The sequence below is a fragment of the Leptosomus discolor genome, chromosome 6 (assembly GCF_034619465.1).
Source record: "Leptosomus discolor isolate bLepDis1 chromosome 6, bLepDis1.hap2, whole genome shotgun sequence".
Lineage (NCBI taxonomy): Eukaryota > Metazoa > Chordata > Aves > Leptosomiformes > Leptosomidae > Leptosomus > Leptosomus discolor.
The window spans coordinates 38,306,370-38,325,265 of record NC_141396.1 but is presented as its reverse complement, the minus strand read 5'-3'; the positions used below and the strand labels follow the sequence as shown (position 1 = coordinate 38,325,265).

The window sequence follows — 18,896 nt, the reverse complement described above, 5'->3', positions numbered from 1 at the left end:
AAAGGGAACCTAATGATTTCTCCAGAAAATTTGGAATTGATATGTATTTATTTGAAGGCTCCCTCACAGAAAAAGAGGGAAGAGAGGTTAACCAAGCGAGTAACAAAAGTAGTAGAAAAAGCAGCACCTGAATACTGCAAAGCACACTCTTGCTTATGCTTCTGAAGGTCTGAATAACGCAGTATTACATCAAGATTCAGCAGCACTGCCTGCTCCCAAAGTGCTGCCAGTGGGACAGGACCCTGGCTGGCTTTCTAGGCATGAAAACAGCTACTGCAAGAGAGTTTGTTGATGTCAGTATACAAAAAGTGTATACCAGGAGAGCAAACAAACATCACCCTTCCCTTTAATGTTAGTATTCAAGGGCAACAAAAGCAGAAGCACTGGGATCTGAGTTTGAGGTTTGTGGCATGTCATCCACCCCCAGCAGAGACCACGTGTGCACTGGTGGTAGAGAGGAGCAAGACTAACAAGACCCACCGGACAGCCCACATTTTGGGATACAATTGTAGACTTTTATTTCACTCTTGTTCCCACATCATGACATGAACAACATGAAAATATGTGCAGGAACAATTTTGTCACAGCATTTTCTTGCTTACAAAATTGTGGTGCTAGATGTCAAAGTCTTCAGGTCTTCTGGATGCCAAAATAGACAACTTCTTATGCAACTGATCCAATAATTTTGTCTAGGGAGGGCAGCAGCTGATCTATACTCAGTAGTAGACTAAGGGCTGCTTGGAGGAAGAGTGTTTGTCAGAATTGCTGAACTAAATTTCAACAGTGATTAAAGGTAGGTCACAGACTAACAGCTTCCAGCCCCTCCCTTTCAACTTTAGAAAAACAGAAGAGAATCAGCGGTTTTAAAAACTGGCCAATCATGGATTCTTTTTAATTTTTTTTTTTTTTTTTTTAAACAGTCGATTGACATGATAAAAGCCTTCTGGCACCAAATGTCTCATCCTAACATCCCATAAAGTTCGGACAAATTACAGTCTGCTGATTTCCAAAGTTAATGAACAAATGATACGCCACCACAACAAATCAGACTACAGCCATTTCAGGGCCCAGAAAGAAAGTAACAGAAGCTTAAAACTTCGGCTTTCCTCTGAAACAGCACTTGAATGCAACATAGAAATACACTGACACCACTTGCTACATTTTAGGTTGCTGGACATTACACACCAATATATACTCCCATCCTGCAACCTGCCACACGTCTCCAGATTTTGTCAGCCTCCACATGGAGCTATTATGCTGGCCAAACAAAGGCAGATCTTTGTTAGACCAAATGTCTCTACCTCACCACCTCAACTGCTCCTGATATCCCCATGTGACGCAGCTAGGCATGGCAGCAAGTTCTCCATCCAAGCTTCTTCAGGAAAGCTATTATCTGCATCACCACGGCCTCAGTGATGTAAGGTCAAGAAGAAACAACCTAAACAAAAAGAAATGGAGCAAACTCAGGGGACAGCTGCCATACATAGAATATTCCCTCCTCAGCTGAGGAAAATAATGTTGTTCAAGAGCACTGATTCAAAAATTGAATAGTTATTTATTGTTCCAGAAGTACATTGCTCTTTTATACATATTTCATAAATGATACAGGATTTTACACATGTTCAGTTTGTTGTGGTTTTTTGTTTGTTTGTTTGTTTTTTAAAAGAACTTTTCTCCATGCTCCCTCCCTCATCCCAAACACACACCAAGGATTCAGCTACAGGATCGTGTTCATTTTTTTCCCTTTAAAACTCACCACACAAACAGGATAAAACAGATAAAAAATAATCACACAATGTAATTAAATTGAAAGACAGAGGAAAAGGGGAAGGGGGGAAAAAAAAAAGACCAAACTAGGAACATGCACCCATTCAGTCCAACATGCCATTGAGTGAGAAGAGGCAGCAATCCCAGCTGTGTTTCCACATCTGCAAGGCACCTGGCGTCTAGTTAATACCGATTTGTTTTTTTCTTTCCTATTTTTCTTAAAACATGGTTCTCCAAAAACACAGAAGCCTCTTTCCATGACACAGTGAGGAGTAGTAGTGAAACATCAAAAAAAGCAGCCAGCCTTTCTGTGTATAAAGTTTAGTGCCTTTCTCCCACCTTCATCCTGTTTCCACAGTATTTATCAGCAGGATGCTAAAACAGACTGACCTGCTTTGAATGAAGAGACAGTTTATCTGCTTAGAAATCAGCCAGCCTTAACTAGAAGAGAGGGCAATGGGTTGACTTTCCTTCCTCTATTTCTTTTAGCTAAGAACAAGATGTCATTAGCCACTCCTAAGAAATTCTGACCTTAGGATGCAAAGTTCATTTAAAGCTACTTAATTAGAGGAAAGTGCTAGAGAACTGAAGTAGTTCTGTGTCTTGCACTGTATGAGCCCCAGGCTTCCAAAAGGCCTCTGGGCAAGGAAAAATGCTTTGACCATATATGAGACCTTTTATCTCATTACACAAGCAGTCAAATATCAAATTTAATTACTCCTTGTTCTGAAACTATTCATTTAAAAGCAGGAGTCATGATTCTGTGATTGTTTCATAATCCTTTAAGCCTTCATAATTTCATAGTCCAGGTGGCTATCAGATTTGGGGTTGGAAGAGGGGAATCTCCCTCACTTAAGACTGAATATAAAAAAACCTCTCATGCAATGCTGCCATTGATTTCTAGAAGGAGCTCAAGGGCATTGGGACGCAAAGTTTATATAGTTATTATGGAATAATCCAAAACATCAATTATCAAATGTCCAGAAGAAAACGCCCTCCTTCTCTCACTTGGCTACAACCAATCTGTGCTACAAATAAGCAAAGGAGGAAATCAGTGGAGCACATGGGGTGGGCTGGGAAGGGGAAGCTCACGGTTTTCCAGTAGAAAGCAGTCTTGTAGTAACTTTATAAAAGAGACCAGGTCTGATCAGAAGTGTGCGTGTTAATGGCGGTGGAGTACAAGTTCTGATCACCAGCCATAGCTCCAGGTGGCTTGGATTCTCTGTTCTTTTTTTTTTTTTTCCTCCTTTTTTTATTGAGAGAGAAAGAGAGATCTGAATCAGGTAAAGGAAAATTTAAAAAGCTAAGCAGGCTGCTGGTGTCTTATCAAGAGGCAGACCCTGCAAAGTTGGAAGAAGACATCCCTACACCCCAGCATTACATTCTTTTCATGAACCTCCCCGATCTTGTATTTGTACACAACTGACATTCAGACAAGTTTTTAAATGTGACTATTTGCCAAGCCCTTTTCAGAACTAACATTCCACCACGACCCATCTTCATATTTAAGAGATTTCCCCCCCTACAGTCCTTTGTCTTGATTAAAGGTAAAAACCCTCCACCCCCACACCACCTCCCAGCTTCCACCTGCAATGCTTTAATTAAAAAGGCAAGAGCTATGAACAGGTTTTTTGCCGGGGTTCAGAGCTTCTTTGCTGATCAGTCCTTTTCATCAATTTGCTGGATGGGCAGGTGAACCTGCAACGGGTCTCGAAGCCTCTTAAGGTCCAATTCTGCCTAAAAGTAAAAGACACATTATAAAGAATAAGCTCCCAATACACCCTCCTCAATACCATTCCCCTTTACAGAACAGAAAGCTTTTCCATATTTCCTTGTTTTTTTCTGTCCAGAAGGGAAGTGTTCAAAAGTGAAACAAGTTCACAGGCTCATATTTGGGAAAACCATTCTCAGCACTTTTGCTCTGTACCTGTCTAAACTTGTCTACATGCAGCCACTTAAAAGGAATATGGTAGGGAAGATCTGATCCCCACAAACTCACTGGAACCGTTTTTTTGTTTTGTTTTTATTTTGTTTTGGTTTTTTGTTTGTTTGGTTGGGGTTTTTTGTTTGTTTGTTTGTGGGTTTTTTGTTTTGTTTTGTTTTTTTTAATAAAATAAAACCACCCCAACTAGATTAATGGGAATGGTTGATTCTAGAAAAAAGCTCCACAAAAATACAGCCACTCAAGGGCATCCATATTCAACACAGCGTGGCGAGAATACATCTTGCCTTGGATATCCTAGACTGTCATTTCCAGAGCCTGGGAATAAATAGAGAATGATATGGAGCAGTGAAGAAGAATGCGGTAGCTCTGCTTTTTCTGCTCATGCCATCCTTCTGCAGAAAGGCTCTCAGAAACATGAGCAAAGATCTCTACCCAACTCCTTTGTTGAGCAGATCCCACGATGTGGACAGTCTGCCAAAAGCGTCTGTCTCCAGAACATGAGAAATCTGCCCCCCATTGCCTCTAACAATACAGCTAAATTTTTTGAACACTACTTTCCAGGACTGCAACCCAGTGCACTGAAGTGCTATGTCAGGAAGACACAAACTGAATGGATGCAAGTCTTCATGCCTCACTAAATCCATCTGGTGTGTAGGAGCTGAGAAGAAAGGAAATCTTGAATTAGGCTCCTCCGAGGCATGAAGTGCCTGAAGCAACTCAGATTTGCCAGCAGTTTCTAAAAGGCCCTTACAGATAGATACAGGCAATCGTTTCATGTTGATTTACACATCCAACAGTTCTATTCCTGGGCATACCAAAGCCAATTCAGTGATTGCACTGGGGCTGTGACAAGGAAATAGGCTGAAAACTTAAGATATAGCCATTCTTGTTTGAAGTGCATCTATTAATAGCAGCTAAGAAATAGCAAGCAGTAATTTCTTGACCTTATTTCTGAAAAAAAATCTTGCTACCTGAGCAATTGCATCCTTGAGTTGATTGTATTTCTCTAGATCAAATCGTGTCTTTTTGGCTCCTTTATGGAAAAATAATAAGTACTGTCTGTCTCTGGCATCTGGATAAACATATTCCTAAAAAGAAAAAAGGAGAGAAGATCGGAATAAAGCCACAATAGGATGCAACACAGGATGCTATGTATCAGGTGTCTTTTGGGAGGATGACTAGTTTCTGCCAGTGAAGGCACAAGACCAGACAGCATTGTCTAAGCTCACGCACTGTGGTGGGGTGACCCCAGCCAGCAGCTAAGCCCCCATCCAGTCAGTCAATCACTCCCCCACAGCTGGATGGGGGAAGAGAATCAAAAGGGCAAAAACCAAGAAAAACTTAGGAGTGGAGATAAAGACAGTTTAATAAGTGAAGAGAAAAAAAAAAACAACCACCACAAGAGTGATGCAAAAGCAACCACTCACCACCTCCCACCAGCAAACCAATGCCCAGCCAGTCTCCGTGGGACAGCTACTTTGGACAAACTCCCCCGCAGTTCATTGCTGAACATGATGTTATATGGTACAGAATAGCATTTTGGTCAGTTCAGGTCAGCTGTCCCAGCTGTGTCCCCTCACAATGTCTCACCGATCACCAGCCTGTTCCCGGGGGTGGAAGGAGGCAGGTCAGGGAGGAACAAGAAACGGAGAAGGCCTTGATGCTGTGCAAGCACTGTTCAGCAACAGCAAAAACATTGGTGTGTTATTGAGACTGTTTTGGTCACAAATCCAAAACACAGCACCACACCAGCTGCTTTGAAGAACATTAACTCCATCCCAGCCAGACTCAGTACAGTCAGGCATTTGCTTCTCTACTAGTATGTGACACTCTAGCAGTGAGTTACCATCACCTCCCTCCTGTCCTAAATGTGTGAATCCTTCCTTGCAGAGAGAACAAAAACTAACACATTTCAGGGTTCCAATACTGACAAGTTTGTGGGGAGAAAGGGAGAAAAAAAGCTATAAATACCAGAAGAAAGCCTTGGTAAGATAGCCCTTACTCTCTTAAGGTCATAAACATTCAGTGGCTAATTAAAGCAACTGTAGCTCATGAATTCATCTCTCAACCAAGCTATGCAAGTGAGAACAAGAAGCTAATACCACAGCTTTTGCCAGTGATACTCTACCACAAAAAGTCACAGCTTTTTAGTGCATGCAGATAACTCAGAACAGCAGAGCTGTTCACACCAAATCCCACACAGCCTCTACAAAGCACAGGCCTGCCTGCTGAAGTTAACTCTCCCTTGCACTGGAACATCACACAGCCTGTGTCTGGTGTGTATCCAATGACCAGGGCTGGCAGAAGAAAAGCCGCATTCAGAGTCATGCCATCCTTGAAACACTGAGATTTTTAAGGTCTGGCACAAGAGGTACTAGCTGATACAGATGACAACTGAAACATCAAATCTGAGCTCACACATGGCAGAAGTTCCAACCATACTTGGCAGAAGCTACTGCAGCAGCCCTGACAGGGGCATGCGAGGCCTCAGCCCCTGAAATGATGCAGCTGACAGGCCCCTGGGACACCACACTGGAACACCTGTAGCTTCTCTTCTGATGGTCTTGTGACAGTAGAGACTCTTTGAGCCCTCCCTCCCTCCCTCCCTTGTTATTTAGGTGGGATTATGAAGTTTAAACGGGAGTGATGTACTAGAAAAGTCATACAGAGTTTGTCACAACTACAGGGATCCAGAGAATGATCCTTCATCTGGATGGGAAGCCAGATCTGTGAAACACCTAACTAAAAGCATTTCCAACAAGATCCCCAAATGTTTGTCTCTTTAAAAAGGCCAGTATCTCATGTCAGACAGGTGGGCTTCCTTGAAACTCAGAAAGTACCTCATGCACCCGTAGTTCATTTGGGCTGATAAATGACAGCACTTGCAGGCCTCTGGTGCAAGTCAACATAAGGCTGCATGTGTGTGCCTGCAGAAACAGTTACCTGTCAGTAGATGAACCTGTATACCTAAAGCAGTCAATCATTGAACATATATAAGCTTTTATGGAAGACAACCAGGAAATCAGCAATGACCACCACAAGAAAATCCCACAACCATACACCACCATCCTGGTCAGCACAAATTAAACCAAGTGGCATCTAGGTTCCAACAGGATAAGGAAGGAGCAAAGCTGCTACTTCTAACAGGCACGGTTTTGCTGTTTTTCTAGGGAGTAGAGCTCAAAGAAAGTCTTCTACTGAAGCGTCAACATCAGCACAACAAGCCCTACCTGGCGAGTCATTACGAAATAAGCATACATCGCCATGGCACTGCCATAGGTGATGAAATAGGTGACTGGTTCCATAATGTCCCAAGAATACTCCCACCAGGTGAGGCGGGCCAGAATCCCAAACTGAGTGGCCATGTAGGCCAGGCCTCCCCACAACACCAAGGTCGTCCTCTTCTCTGCTTTCCTGCTGAGCTCCATCCTTACCTGTAGAAGACAAAAGCATATACCTTGTATTCTCAAAAATAATGATGTTAATATCATTAAGAGATAATGTAAAAATAGCATTATTTATTTATATTAATGCTAAGTAGTTTGAAACACATGATTTGAGTCTAGATTATGCAGACAATTCTAGACTTCTTTTCTATCAGTATCTTGCCATCATCCATATTTTACTCTGAGCATGCTCTGAATGCCTTGCAAAGGTGTTTACTTCTCTGCGCTCAGAGACATTCTGTTGCATTAGCCTGAGTCTTTATTTGCTACCAAGTTCATTTCCAATTATATAAAGCAAGGAAACAAAATACTTCCACAGAAACCAGAAACAGACATGGCTTGGTATACACTTAGTGCCTCTTCTGCTTCAGTGATCTTAAAACTATTTGAAGCATGCCAGGACCTAATTAAAACCTTGAAATAAATTAAAGCTGTATTTGGAGGATAAGTAAAATACAATGAGAAACTTCTCACTTTTTCTAGTGGTGCTAGTTGCTCCTTCAATTCCTCTAGTCTCCCTATGAGCTCCTTCTCTTTGTTCAGCTGGTGCTCCTCAATGCACAAGGCAGTATACAACTGCTGAACCAACGTCTTGACATCATTCAGCGTTGTTGCATTTTCATGGCTTAAGAGCTCTAGGGGAAAAAAAAAAAAAAAAAGACTGCTTTATATGCATGTATCCACAGAAGTTCTCATATACTCTTCAGAAACTGCTATTAGCGTGCACAGGAAATGTATGAAACTATCTTTTCAACAGAGAAGCCTTTGAAAGAACTCCAGCACTCTAAGACAACACAATTTCTTCAAAAGAAAATCAGGCTTTATTACTGGATATTCCTAAAATTTGACAAGAACAAGGAAAAGAGATACTTACTATTAAGCTTGTCAGGTATCAACAGCTCCTTCTGATCCATATTTATATACAAGACAATGAAGACAAATGAAAAACGAAACCAGTATGATCTATCACACCAGCTGTCAAGAAACAGCCAGATTTCAGACTGGAGACTGTCAGCAACCATAGTTACTGATGATGGCAACCGGATACCCTGGGTTAGTGGACCCAGAATATGCAGTTTTAGACCAACTATTTTGAGTACCAATGCCAGGAATTGTTTCCCAGCACTCTGCAGGCAACCCCCTGCTGTGCTGCCTACAGGGCAATGAAATTCTCCCTCACAGTATTTAAAGAGAGGCAGGTAACAGGGCCACTAACTGAAACAGCCTTTATCCCTGCATTTCAACACAAAAAGGATTCCTAAAGGAAATAAATTTGTAAAAGAGTTGTGACTGGTGGTATTGTATTACACAGTCCATTTGGAAAAAAAAACCCCACAAGTTTCAGATTAAAGCAAAAGAACTTGACATTAGCCAAATGAAGAAATAAATGTTTAAAAAAATATTTTTTGTAGCATACTTAGGCTCCTACCTTAGGTTATCTTCTTGAAATATGATTTTTCCAAAAACATAAACTATGGACAGCTTAAGTTTTAACACTAGCAGCTCGACAGAAAGAAGTGACTCAGTTGTCCGTGCAAAGGCACACAAAGCACGCCATATCCCCCTCCCAGTTAAAGGGCTCCCGTTCCCCTATGAAGAAAACCCATATGGTCCTACTGAACTGACCATCAAAAAGTACTTTGTATTTAAGATTACAGTGTTCTGGTACTTCCATTTCAAAATACACAGGGTGATTTTGTAAAAATGGAAAAGCAATAGCTGAAAAGTTTCACAGAACAAATCTCAGTGCCCATTTATGGGCACATTCATTTGAATACAAACTAACTATAGAAATCTCCTTGGCAAATGAATCAGAAGCAGCAATTTCATGTAACCTAGGCAATCCTAGAGCTCACCTACCAGCGCGCGATGGGTATAACACAAAAGCAAGCTAACCAAAAACCACACTGACTCACTGACACAGACTTTGGTCTCTCAAACATCAAGTAAGTGGGATGTATGAATTGCCTTACCTTGGGACAGCGATTTCTCCTGTGCAGAAACAGACACCGTGTTTGCATTCTTATTTAGCTGTATTAAAAATTACCAACTAGACCACTAGGCTTGACACTATCACCTGCTCTCAGGGGCTAACAGTCAGAAGAGATACCTCATTAAAACCCTCACTCCCCTTACAAGAGTATGAGAACACCACATCCAGGACACAGAGCAGCAGGGTGACAGAACAGAGAGTAACATTCTTGTGTGTGTGATACACAGTCATTTAGATATCCAGTCTTAATGGAGATTCTTCCATTAAGGTGACTTTAAGGAGATTGGAAAAAAAAAAAAAACAACAACCTTCTCTAGTGGAGGTCAGTCTAACCCATAGATAGAGGAGAAACAGCATCTCACCCAATGCTGTACTCCCAGTTCCAGAGTCTCCCACATACTAAGGATAACTGGCTGCACAAAGTTCCCCAAGTCAGAAATTTCTTTTTTACTTGATATTTTTGTATTGTAAGCAATAAAATGCTAGAATACATTTTTACTGTTTTCCTTGCAAAAAGGTCCTTGGAAACTAACTACATCTACAGAGGAAGATGGCATATATCAGCAGATCTTCCTAGAAGTCGGCCACCCAGGGTACTCTCAGACCCAAAAGATATGGTCAGTCACCCAATTTTTGACAGATCAACTTGCTTTAATGTGTTGCCTTATTCAGGCTGGTCAAGACAGTAAAAAGAACATTAACAGTTCCCTCACAGCTTTTGCCTTGTGAATGATTTTGTTCATTCTCTACTGCTCAGAGGCATAAGAGAGGAAGGCCTGAACGCTAGGGAAAACCTCCAGATAAATAGCAGAAGGTATTTCCACCATCTAACCTCAACTGGACATGCAAGTCATGTTATAAATCCTTCCTAATTTGTTTGCCCATCTACAGGTCTAAAAATTCTTTTTTGGAAAAATATTGCTTGCAAACTTCACATTATTGCCTGCAACAATAGCAGAACAATAAGGTAAACAAAAATCCCCTGCTATCTGTGAGCCGAGCAACAAGCAGACCAACATTCCCAAAACTGGTCCTTTCATTTAAGTCCTCAGATATAAGTACAGGCATGCAACAACCTGGTGCTTTATGAAGCCTATAAAGTTGCCTAGGAGAAAAACTAGATGGTAGATAAAAATACCAAGTTCCTGCCTCCGGCAACAACTGGAGTGTCTCAAAAGCTTCTTGCAAGTTTTCGTATCTTGAAAATTACACAAGTGTCCAAAGCCCATTATTTAAAACAATTTTCTTATTGATTCAAAATAGGTTGCTTTTCCTTCCTATTTGATTCTTAGTAACCCAACCTCATAAGAGCACGGTCTCATTTATTTCACTGTTTGTTAACTAACAAGGTTTCAAGGTTTGTTTGCAATACCTAAAGTACCACCCTTAAAAGGAAACATTAGGAAGGAACTATTTATTCTTCCAAATCGGATAATGTACGTTTCAATCTAATTTCCATTTTGTATTGTACTCCTTTGGAATGAGTTCAATTAAATTACTTTCCTGTAACTACAAAAAATTCAGAAGAATTTAGAAATTGAAAGAAATTACGTTTCTTCATTTATTCCTCATGCAGGGGGTACTGGCTTTGAGAAGAATGAATATTTGCTTTTCATTACTAACTACTCTTATTACTTGGCTATCACTAAATCAGACTCCAAGGGCAGGATTAGAAACTGCAACGTTTCCTTTAGAAATAACACTTCACGTTCTTGAACAAGTTAATGAAGTACGCTGCAATTAAACAGGAAACTGAATACTGAAATTTATTTCTGATGTTAACCAGCACCAGGCTGCTTTACCTCTCTTTGGTGGTCTAACATGGTACGTGATATCATTAATGATCAGTTTGAAGTCATCCAGCAGAAGCAAATCTATGCCTGTGGAGGAGGCAACACGTGTGCCATCTGTAAGGCAAACACAGACGACTCATTAAAACAGTAGAAACAAAGGACCTAAACGCGCTGTGGCTAAGTTGTAATGCCATCCCGAATCCAACTATTGGACTTCTACATTTCCCCACAGATGATACTCTCTGTCAGGATGGATACATGTACTGGGAGACCTTACATGGCAAATACAAGCTATGTATGCAGTAGCTTTTCTATATTGGTCATATTTGGGGTCATCTTATAAAAAGCAGTTCCCTTCAGCCCTCACACTTGGACTATTTTACTATGTTTTGCAATACTATCCACTTAAGTGACCTTAATCTTTCCCCACCAGCGTTATTGGACAGCTTTGACATCACTAACCTAGCAAACAACCCCTCCCAGGCCAAGACTTTTAAGGAAATACCTGCTTTGATGGCACATTCATAAGACACCCTAACAAAGTTTCAGAGCTTTGGTGGCTAGCAGACACAGAGCAATTGAGCAAAACAGTGAAGGAAGCATTAAGTGAAACATGATGCGTTTTCCTGACCAAGCAAGAGACTGTTTCCCTTGTACCACACCTTTTACACCCAATTCCTTACAAATTGATTAGCACCTCTACATAGGTTGCATAGCCTGTATCTTTCCTATTACATAGTAGGAAACTCAGCAAACACACCTCCATTAGGACTGATGTCTACAAGCCAAGCATTAGGAATGTTTTCCTTCGCTCTACAGTCAGATTTCCTTGGCAGACGTGACTACACAGGGAGAGCTAACAATATTCTTACTCTAGCAATGGCATTTCTACCTTCTTTTTCAGGAAAGTTGAAGAACTCACACCATCGTAAACTTTGACTTGAAAAGCAAAATGCTGAATGAAAGTATCTGGCAAGTAAGTAAATCAATCAGGTTGTAAACCACCACAGTACCTGCTGAGTAGATTGCAACCCGATCGATTCCTCGGTCCTCTGCTTGCAGCTGTTGTAAGAACACACCAACAGAGTCTGAGATAGGTTTAAGCGTGAACTGGCAACGTTCACGCCGGGATGGAAGATTCACAGAAATCACAGGTAACCCGTTTTGGTAAACCACCGTCACTTCTACAAAGATGACAAAAATACAAGTTTATAATTAAAAATTAACATATCTTCTTGTAATAGTTCTGTGTTTGTCCCATGGAGAAAGAGACAAACATAGTTATGAGCAGGACACAAAACAGCCAAAATTTTTGATTCACCATCTGTCCACCAAAGAAAAACTGAGGAATATCAGAGGTTTTCACTCCCATTAACTTGGCAGTATCTGTTAAACTTTCTGTGCTTTGTGTAAGAAGTAAGAGATACTTACTGTAAGCGCAATCACACTTAGACTAAAGGCAACATGATATCTAAAAGCATGACATGGCAGCACAGTATGTTTTGGTTAGTTTTTGGGAATCAAAGTATTTTGGACTATGGAAGAAAAAAACACTGTGCAATTTAACAGGATTTATAGCCCAGAAGGCAAAGGCAGACTGTGTATATTAGGAAAAATCAGGGAAGGACCTAGGTTCAACCCTTTTTATTCTTGTTTAGTTCTGGTTTCCTCCTCTTTGTCCTGAGGCAACAAAAATTTAAGAGGGCAGTCAGGAATATGAGGCTGTTGGAAGAGCACTCCGAGTTTAAGCTTCAAGGTCATTTCATCTAAAATTCATGGGATCAATACACTTTGTACCTCAGAAGACAGATATTACTTCTTAGGTGTAGATAAAACATTTTCCATTTCTTCAGCTCTGTCAGGAACTTTTTCAGAGCATTCGTAAGGATTTCAGTGCACCTTCTAAAATTTATGGTAGCGACCTGTGTGAACTGTAAGCTAGTTATTATTTTACTGCCAGAAAGACAGCCCACTCTGTGAGCTTCGGGATATCCATACATAGAAAAGAGAAGTCAGAAGTTCATATTCCCTAAGCCCTCTACTGAGTCAAACAGTCAAAATTGTCCCCAAGTGCAGTAGTTGCTAAGATATAGCAGCACGCCTAAAAATGATTCACTTTGGATTGCTATGTATTTTCCTTATGTAAAAATCTACAATCTTTTTTATTGCACAGAGCCTTTGCCATGTCTCAAGGACTGTGCAGTGGCACCCACCCACACTGCATCTGGCTTAGCATTCCCACCTGTTGTAGCTTTGGCCAGCTACATGAAGCATATCATCTACTTAAACTCACTAACTCACATATTGACATGCCAAGTCAATTTAAGCAGCTAACATCAAAACTCATTGCTCAAAGAACTCAACGCAAGTAGAAATAGAATCAAATAATGCAATTTTAACTACCGAAGGGAATGATTTCTCAGCGTGCCACTATTCAGAAAGTATTGCCACCAACAGCCTTTATACCTCTTCTTTCAATGACTGGTTGCCAAATGATGAACCCATTTATCATGAGATCATCTGCATATTAGGACAAGTCTCGGGGCAGCAAGCCTTTCTGGAAAGGGAAGCTTTTGTATGTTGAGAAAGGCTCCACCAAGCACACTTTTACAAAGCCAGAAGAGTTCTCACAGGCTTTTGAGTTTGCTGTCACATGCCTTCGTGAATTGAATCAAGCATGCAAAGGCTTTTCCCTCTTCCAGGGGGTTGCTATCCCATGCTGACAAAGAGGTCCTCATGTCCCCTTTAAAGACTAGGTGGAAGTGACCGAGTATGGACATCTAAGAAGACTAAAGCATCCCAAGAGGCCCCAGTATTTGGAAGCTTAAATGACTATTCTCAAGACTCAGACACCTGATAGGATTTTAGTAGCTTTAGTGTTTCAAAGCTTAAAACTCAGACAACAGTGAGGTATTTACTGAAAAAAATAAAGCAAACTGCCAATTTATTTGGACAGACTGAATTTCAAGCAGCTTATCGGCAGCTGTTATGACACCAGCTATCAGATTTTTGCATTCCTTCACTCAAGTATTCAAGCAAGAGACTTGTAAGAAATAGATTAGCATTAGCTACACTTGTCATAGCAGGCTCAAAAGGAATGGTCAACACATTTAGAAGCTTAAAATAGCCACTTAAGTATTGAATTCATTGGTTCTGTGAGCAGCATACACAACATTAACTTACGTACTGCTTACATAACCACAAGACATGAAGAATATTCTTTATTTAAAATGCTACCTTGATCACACAGGCAGTGAGCCAGTTCATTGTAGAGCAGAAGAGATAACAGCATTTGCACCAACACTTCTCTGTGTGCTGTACAACACAATAACTGCCAGCTCTGGAGGAAGTGCCTACCAGCACCAGCCCTGCTGTGTTTTAATCCTCCACAAACCAGATGGAGACCACAGTGATAAACGCAATAGGTCAGACACCACCAAGAGTCTTCAGCACTGGTAACATACACAGAAACTTTCTGACAGATTTCCAGCTTAGGTGAAGTGTTAAAAACCAAATTATTGTCCTTCAGAAGACAGGCTCAGTAAGCCTGGAATTACAGCTGGTTTATGTTTTCCTTAAAAAAAAGCTTGTAAAAGCCATTTTCTAGTCTAATTCATCAGTGGGGAAGTCCATACACTTCCAGTTTGATCCTCTCATCACCTCCCACACAAGTAATGTCTGGTCAGAGTTTTACTGCATTGGAGAGGGAAGAGCTCAGAGGCAAATAAAAAAAGAAAAAAATTTAAAGGACATGTCAATAACACAAACCTAACAGACAGCAACAGAGAGCTCCAGTAAAAGTTACTAAAAAGACACGGCGATATGGCTGTCTGCCTTGCTCTCCTCTGCCCTGACAGCCCTGTGGATTGCCTGCGTGAGAGCCACTACAAGTTACCAAGTGGACAAAACATTTCATCATTTCACTAATTATAGAGCTAACATTTTGGCTAATCTTCACTGATTAAATTTTAAGCCAGTATTTAAATACATGGGACAAGTAGAAGAAAGTTATTGTATATAAGTGTATTTCACTTACATTTACAGACACCTTCGGCCTGGCCAGGGATGCTGCTAAGTAAGACCATGGAGGATTTTAAAAGCTTTATACACTACATAAAGCGTGAGGTTGCTTTGAGGTATGAATTTCATCCAAGGACCACAAAGTTTTGACTCAACGATATGTGCACCGATAACAGGTCATTAGAATATTTTAAAGAGCTCTGTTCTTGCATAAGGACAACTTAAGCAAGATATTAGGCCAAAACAAAGTACAGTTAAAAAAAACCGGTGTGGCCAAATAAGTCAGTGTTGAACATTTACTACTGGTAAAGGTGAAGTTATTGGAAGAAATAACGAGAGAAATATTCAAGCACAATATGAGGAGAGGTAAAAATCAAAGCAGGCAAGTAGCTACACGCTTACATTATCCTCTCTACCTTATTTGTCCTCTACACTTCTACTTACTTAAGCCTTCAGTCACGTTCTCTTTGGTTTTGCACACACTCACCTATCCTGGCAGGGGAAGCCATTGTACTGAAGTCCTTTACTTTATTAGCTTTCAGGCTTTATTAACAAGCCTTAATGGGGAGAGGATTCACTAACCGCTTGTGTCAGTCAGCATAAGAGCTCTAGTCTTCGCACACAGCATGCAGATGTTAAGCAGGCAGTGATCTCAAAGCTGCTTGTTTCCTCTTTGCATTCTGGCATACTGAGATTTTGAGAGTTCCACCAGTGCATTCCTTTGCTTTAAGTTATGATAACCTTATAAAAAAAAAGCTTAATGTCTGAACTGTCCCAGAATTTAAGTAAAGGAACAAAATTGCCTTGGCTTCACAACTTAGTGCAGCAAACAGTGCTTTCAACCATTTGAACAAATAGCTGCTACGAATGGACTTCAATTACATAAATAAACAGGGCAGACAGTTCCCTGAAATGTAGGCACCACACAGACCTCACAGCTACATCAGGAAAAAGTCTGGAAAAAAAATTTGGACAGTTGCACGCAATTACATCTTTCATTATAAAGCCTGTCCAGTTTTGTAAGGGCTGTTATTAGAAAAGTTGACCATTTCCTTAATTCTTCTTGATTTGACTTTGTTCTCTGTCACTTCCTTAGTTCAAAAGTGGATTACCTCCTAGCCAAAAAAGCCTCAACCAGAAAACGGGTCAGGGAACATGATGTAAGTTAGCAAAGTCAAAAATGAGACAAGAGTTTCTCCATGTCAATACTCACCATCAGAGGGCACTACTGTACTGCAATAGACCACCCTCACAGTCTGCCAAGGAGAAAGCCTCTGATGCACCTAGAAAACACAAACACAGCAAAAAGGACAAATGTTCAGTGCTGCTCGTCTGGCAGAATCACACCCCAGTGCCACCTCCTGTCCCCCCTCCCGCCATCACCTACCCCAATGCCTGGTCTAGGCATTTCCTCCCATCCGCCGCAGGGGTACCCACAAACCAGGAGCTCCCACACAGAACAGCCTCTTCTCTTACCATCTGCCACCCAGCAGGGCTTCCCCCCTTGGCCAAGTTCACCTCCATCCACCTCACTCTCAGTGCACATAAAGTGAGAATGTTCAACAGAACAGCTGTGATTCTTATTCCTTAATGTAAAATGTATTTTACCTATATACTAGTCCCCCCCCAACAGTGAAACTACAACTCCAGCACAAAAAAGCCCAATTAAAAAAAAAAATAATAAGGCACAACACCAGATCTCACCTGTCTATGGTATATATTTCAGTGACTAGTACTTAGACTTTTCAACAGTTGGGGTCCAACATGGGCATTCCTATGGTCTGGGATTTTTGTTTGGTTTTTGATTTCTAAAATGCAGCTACCAAACTTGCATTTCCTTAAAGGTATATCACAGGTAGGCCTTGTTTTTTAAAGTAAATTTCTACTAGAAGTTCGCAAACAAACCCCACGCTGTTGATCATTTTTCTGCCAAGTTGTCCAGACCTCCAGGTTGCTTTCAATAATCTACTTAAAATAGCTTTATCTGCTACTTCACTTTTCTTCTGAAGCCTGTCATGCAAATCAATAGTTTCAACTACAGTAGTCTTTCTTGAAAGCAGGACCTATGGCCCAGGTGGCCAGTGCATTAATGGCTCTGGAAATTCATTTACACTCTATTTTTCTCAGTCTTGACAATGAAAATCAGTCAAGTAATTTTCAGTTTTCCTCCTTGCAATTGCAATTCAGCTTCCCACAGTTGAGTCAAACAGGCAGCTAACAGGAAAGAAGAACTGGGCATTAAACAGCTGTAACTGAACTTAAGGGGGAAGTTTCACGCTTTGGCAAAAGTAATGTTTAAAAACCCCCCTATCTATGTGTTAGGAACCAAGGGGTAAATTTGCCTTTTTACATTTGAAAAACAGCAAGTCTTCTAGACTGACGAACACCCATGTGCTACTGCTGAGCAACCAAAAAACCCTCACCTGAAGAAAAACAAGTTTAAAACTCAGGAACACCCAAGCAACACACAGATACAGCCTTACATCCTGGACAAATCAAGCTCTGCTGTCTTGGCTTAGCTCTTACTCTCTGAAAAAAGTCAGAAGCCACACCACATGTAAGCTGGTTTTCAGAACCAAATTTCACTTATGGAGGAGAAGCCTCTAGAAGAAGTTTAAAAGGCCTTGTCCTATTTGAAACCAGCTACTTCAATGTCAATCCTTCCAAAACTATCAGACCAGATACAAGAGTAAGCAAGCGGAATTTATACGGTGAGATACAAAACCTCCTGTCAGACAGCACTACCACAAAGCACTGTTACCCAACTCCACGGCAGAGCTGACACTTTTAAATACATGCTTTTCACTGCTTTACTCTTCCCTTTCACATGGCATTAATAATCTGTTTTGGAAATACTGCACATGAAGAGCCTGCCTTTCTACCAGATTTGCACAGCAGCCCAAAAATTTAGTAGCAGTTTTCAGAAAATCCTAAAACCCGCTAAACCCAGCATTATCCCGTTTGCAAAACAGCTATATAACTGAAAGATATTACCAACTAGCACCTGCAAAGACTTTACCTTAAGGCCATGAGTATTTGACAGGTATAAACTAGTTCCAGAAGTCTCCTGCCCTCAAACAATACAGGCAAGGACAGGGGGAAAGGCAAAACAGGTTGAAAAACAGGACATGCTAGGTGACTCATCAAAAAGCTGAGGTGTCTAACCTCTTTGACAATTCTTTCACCCTGATTCAGGTCTAAACAAACTCTGTTTCATTAACCCCACAGCAGTATGCTGCCAGGAAGAGACGCTGGTTAAACTATACGTATCTGTCACTCCTGCAGTTCTGAACTGTGCCTTGCAATACTGCTGTTAGAAATGTCTTATCTCAGAAAACGGTCTCTACTGGTGAGGAAAAGAAAAAAAGAACAAATGAACTCTAAGTCAGCAGAGACCTAAACGCCATCGTCTGCCATCCAAGGTTAGCGAGAGCTTAAGGAATCATCAATCATTTTTATTCTTTAAGGGCAGGCATTGTTTCAAAATTGAGATGAGGAGAAGCATTTGAACCCTTTATTCAACGCCTGCAGTTCAACAGCTTTATGCAGAAATGTGCCAGAAGGCTGAAGCTTGGGACTGAAGCAGTGTGGGACAGAGGAGAGGAGCTTGTTTCAAGTTTTGCTGACCAGATCTCACGATTGTTTGTCTGCAGACAAACAGTCAACAGCTCACCACTTCAGCAGCAGAGCACGGAATAACTACTACCTCCAGTTTTCAGTTGAGACAGCCTTGTCCACCATTTCCAAAATAAGCAATATTTGGAGTGTGAAAAGCACCGAAGCCAGACCACTGAAATCTAAAGCTTTAAGCACCAGAACAACTGTCTGGGTCTTGGGAGAATATATGCAGGAATTCACTTTTCACATCCATTCGATTCTTGTTTCCTGTCTCATCTGCAGCAAGATGCATGTTAAGAAGCTCAGGGTTACGC

At 41.0% G+C, this 18,896-nt stretch overlaps 1 protein-coding gene across 3 annotated transcripts in view; it reads right to left on the bottom strand.

Annotated features, from left to right (window-relative positions):
• Positions 1 to 3,356: 3,356 nt before the first annotated feature.
• The window catches only part of MCU (mitochondrial calcium uniporter), a 97,076-nt gene continuing 81,536 nt past the window's right edge, over positions 3,357 to 18,896 (bottom strand). For 2 of the 3 annotated variants that reach the window (XM_086466327.1, XM_086466326.1), the window contains 7 exons: positions 16,178 to 16,247; positions 11,958 to 12,128; positions 10,954 to 11,058; positions 7,633 to 7,793; positions 6,943 to 7,146; positions 4,684 to 4,800; positions 3,383 to 3,504 (listed from right to left, as the gene is read on the bottom strand). In XM_086466327.1, coding sequence (XP_086322453.1) covers positions 3,427 to 3,504; positions 4,684 to 4,800; positions 6,943 to 7,146; positions 7,633 to 7,793; positions 10,954 to 11,058; positions 11,958 to 12,128; positions 16,178 to 16,247 — 906 coding nt within the window. In that variant the 3' untranslated portion in view covers positions 3,383 to 3,426. Of the gene's footprint in view, positions 3,505 to 4,683; positions 4,801 to 6,942; positions 7,147 to 7,632; positions 7,794 to 10,953; positions 11,059 to 11,957; positions 12,129 to 16,177; positions 16,248 to 18,896 lie in introns of all 3 variants that reach the window. The other variant, XM_086466325.1, reaches the window with a different exon arrangement.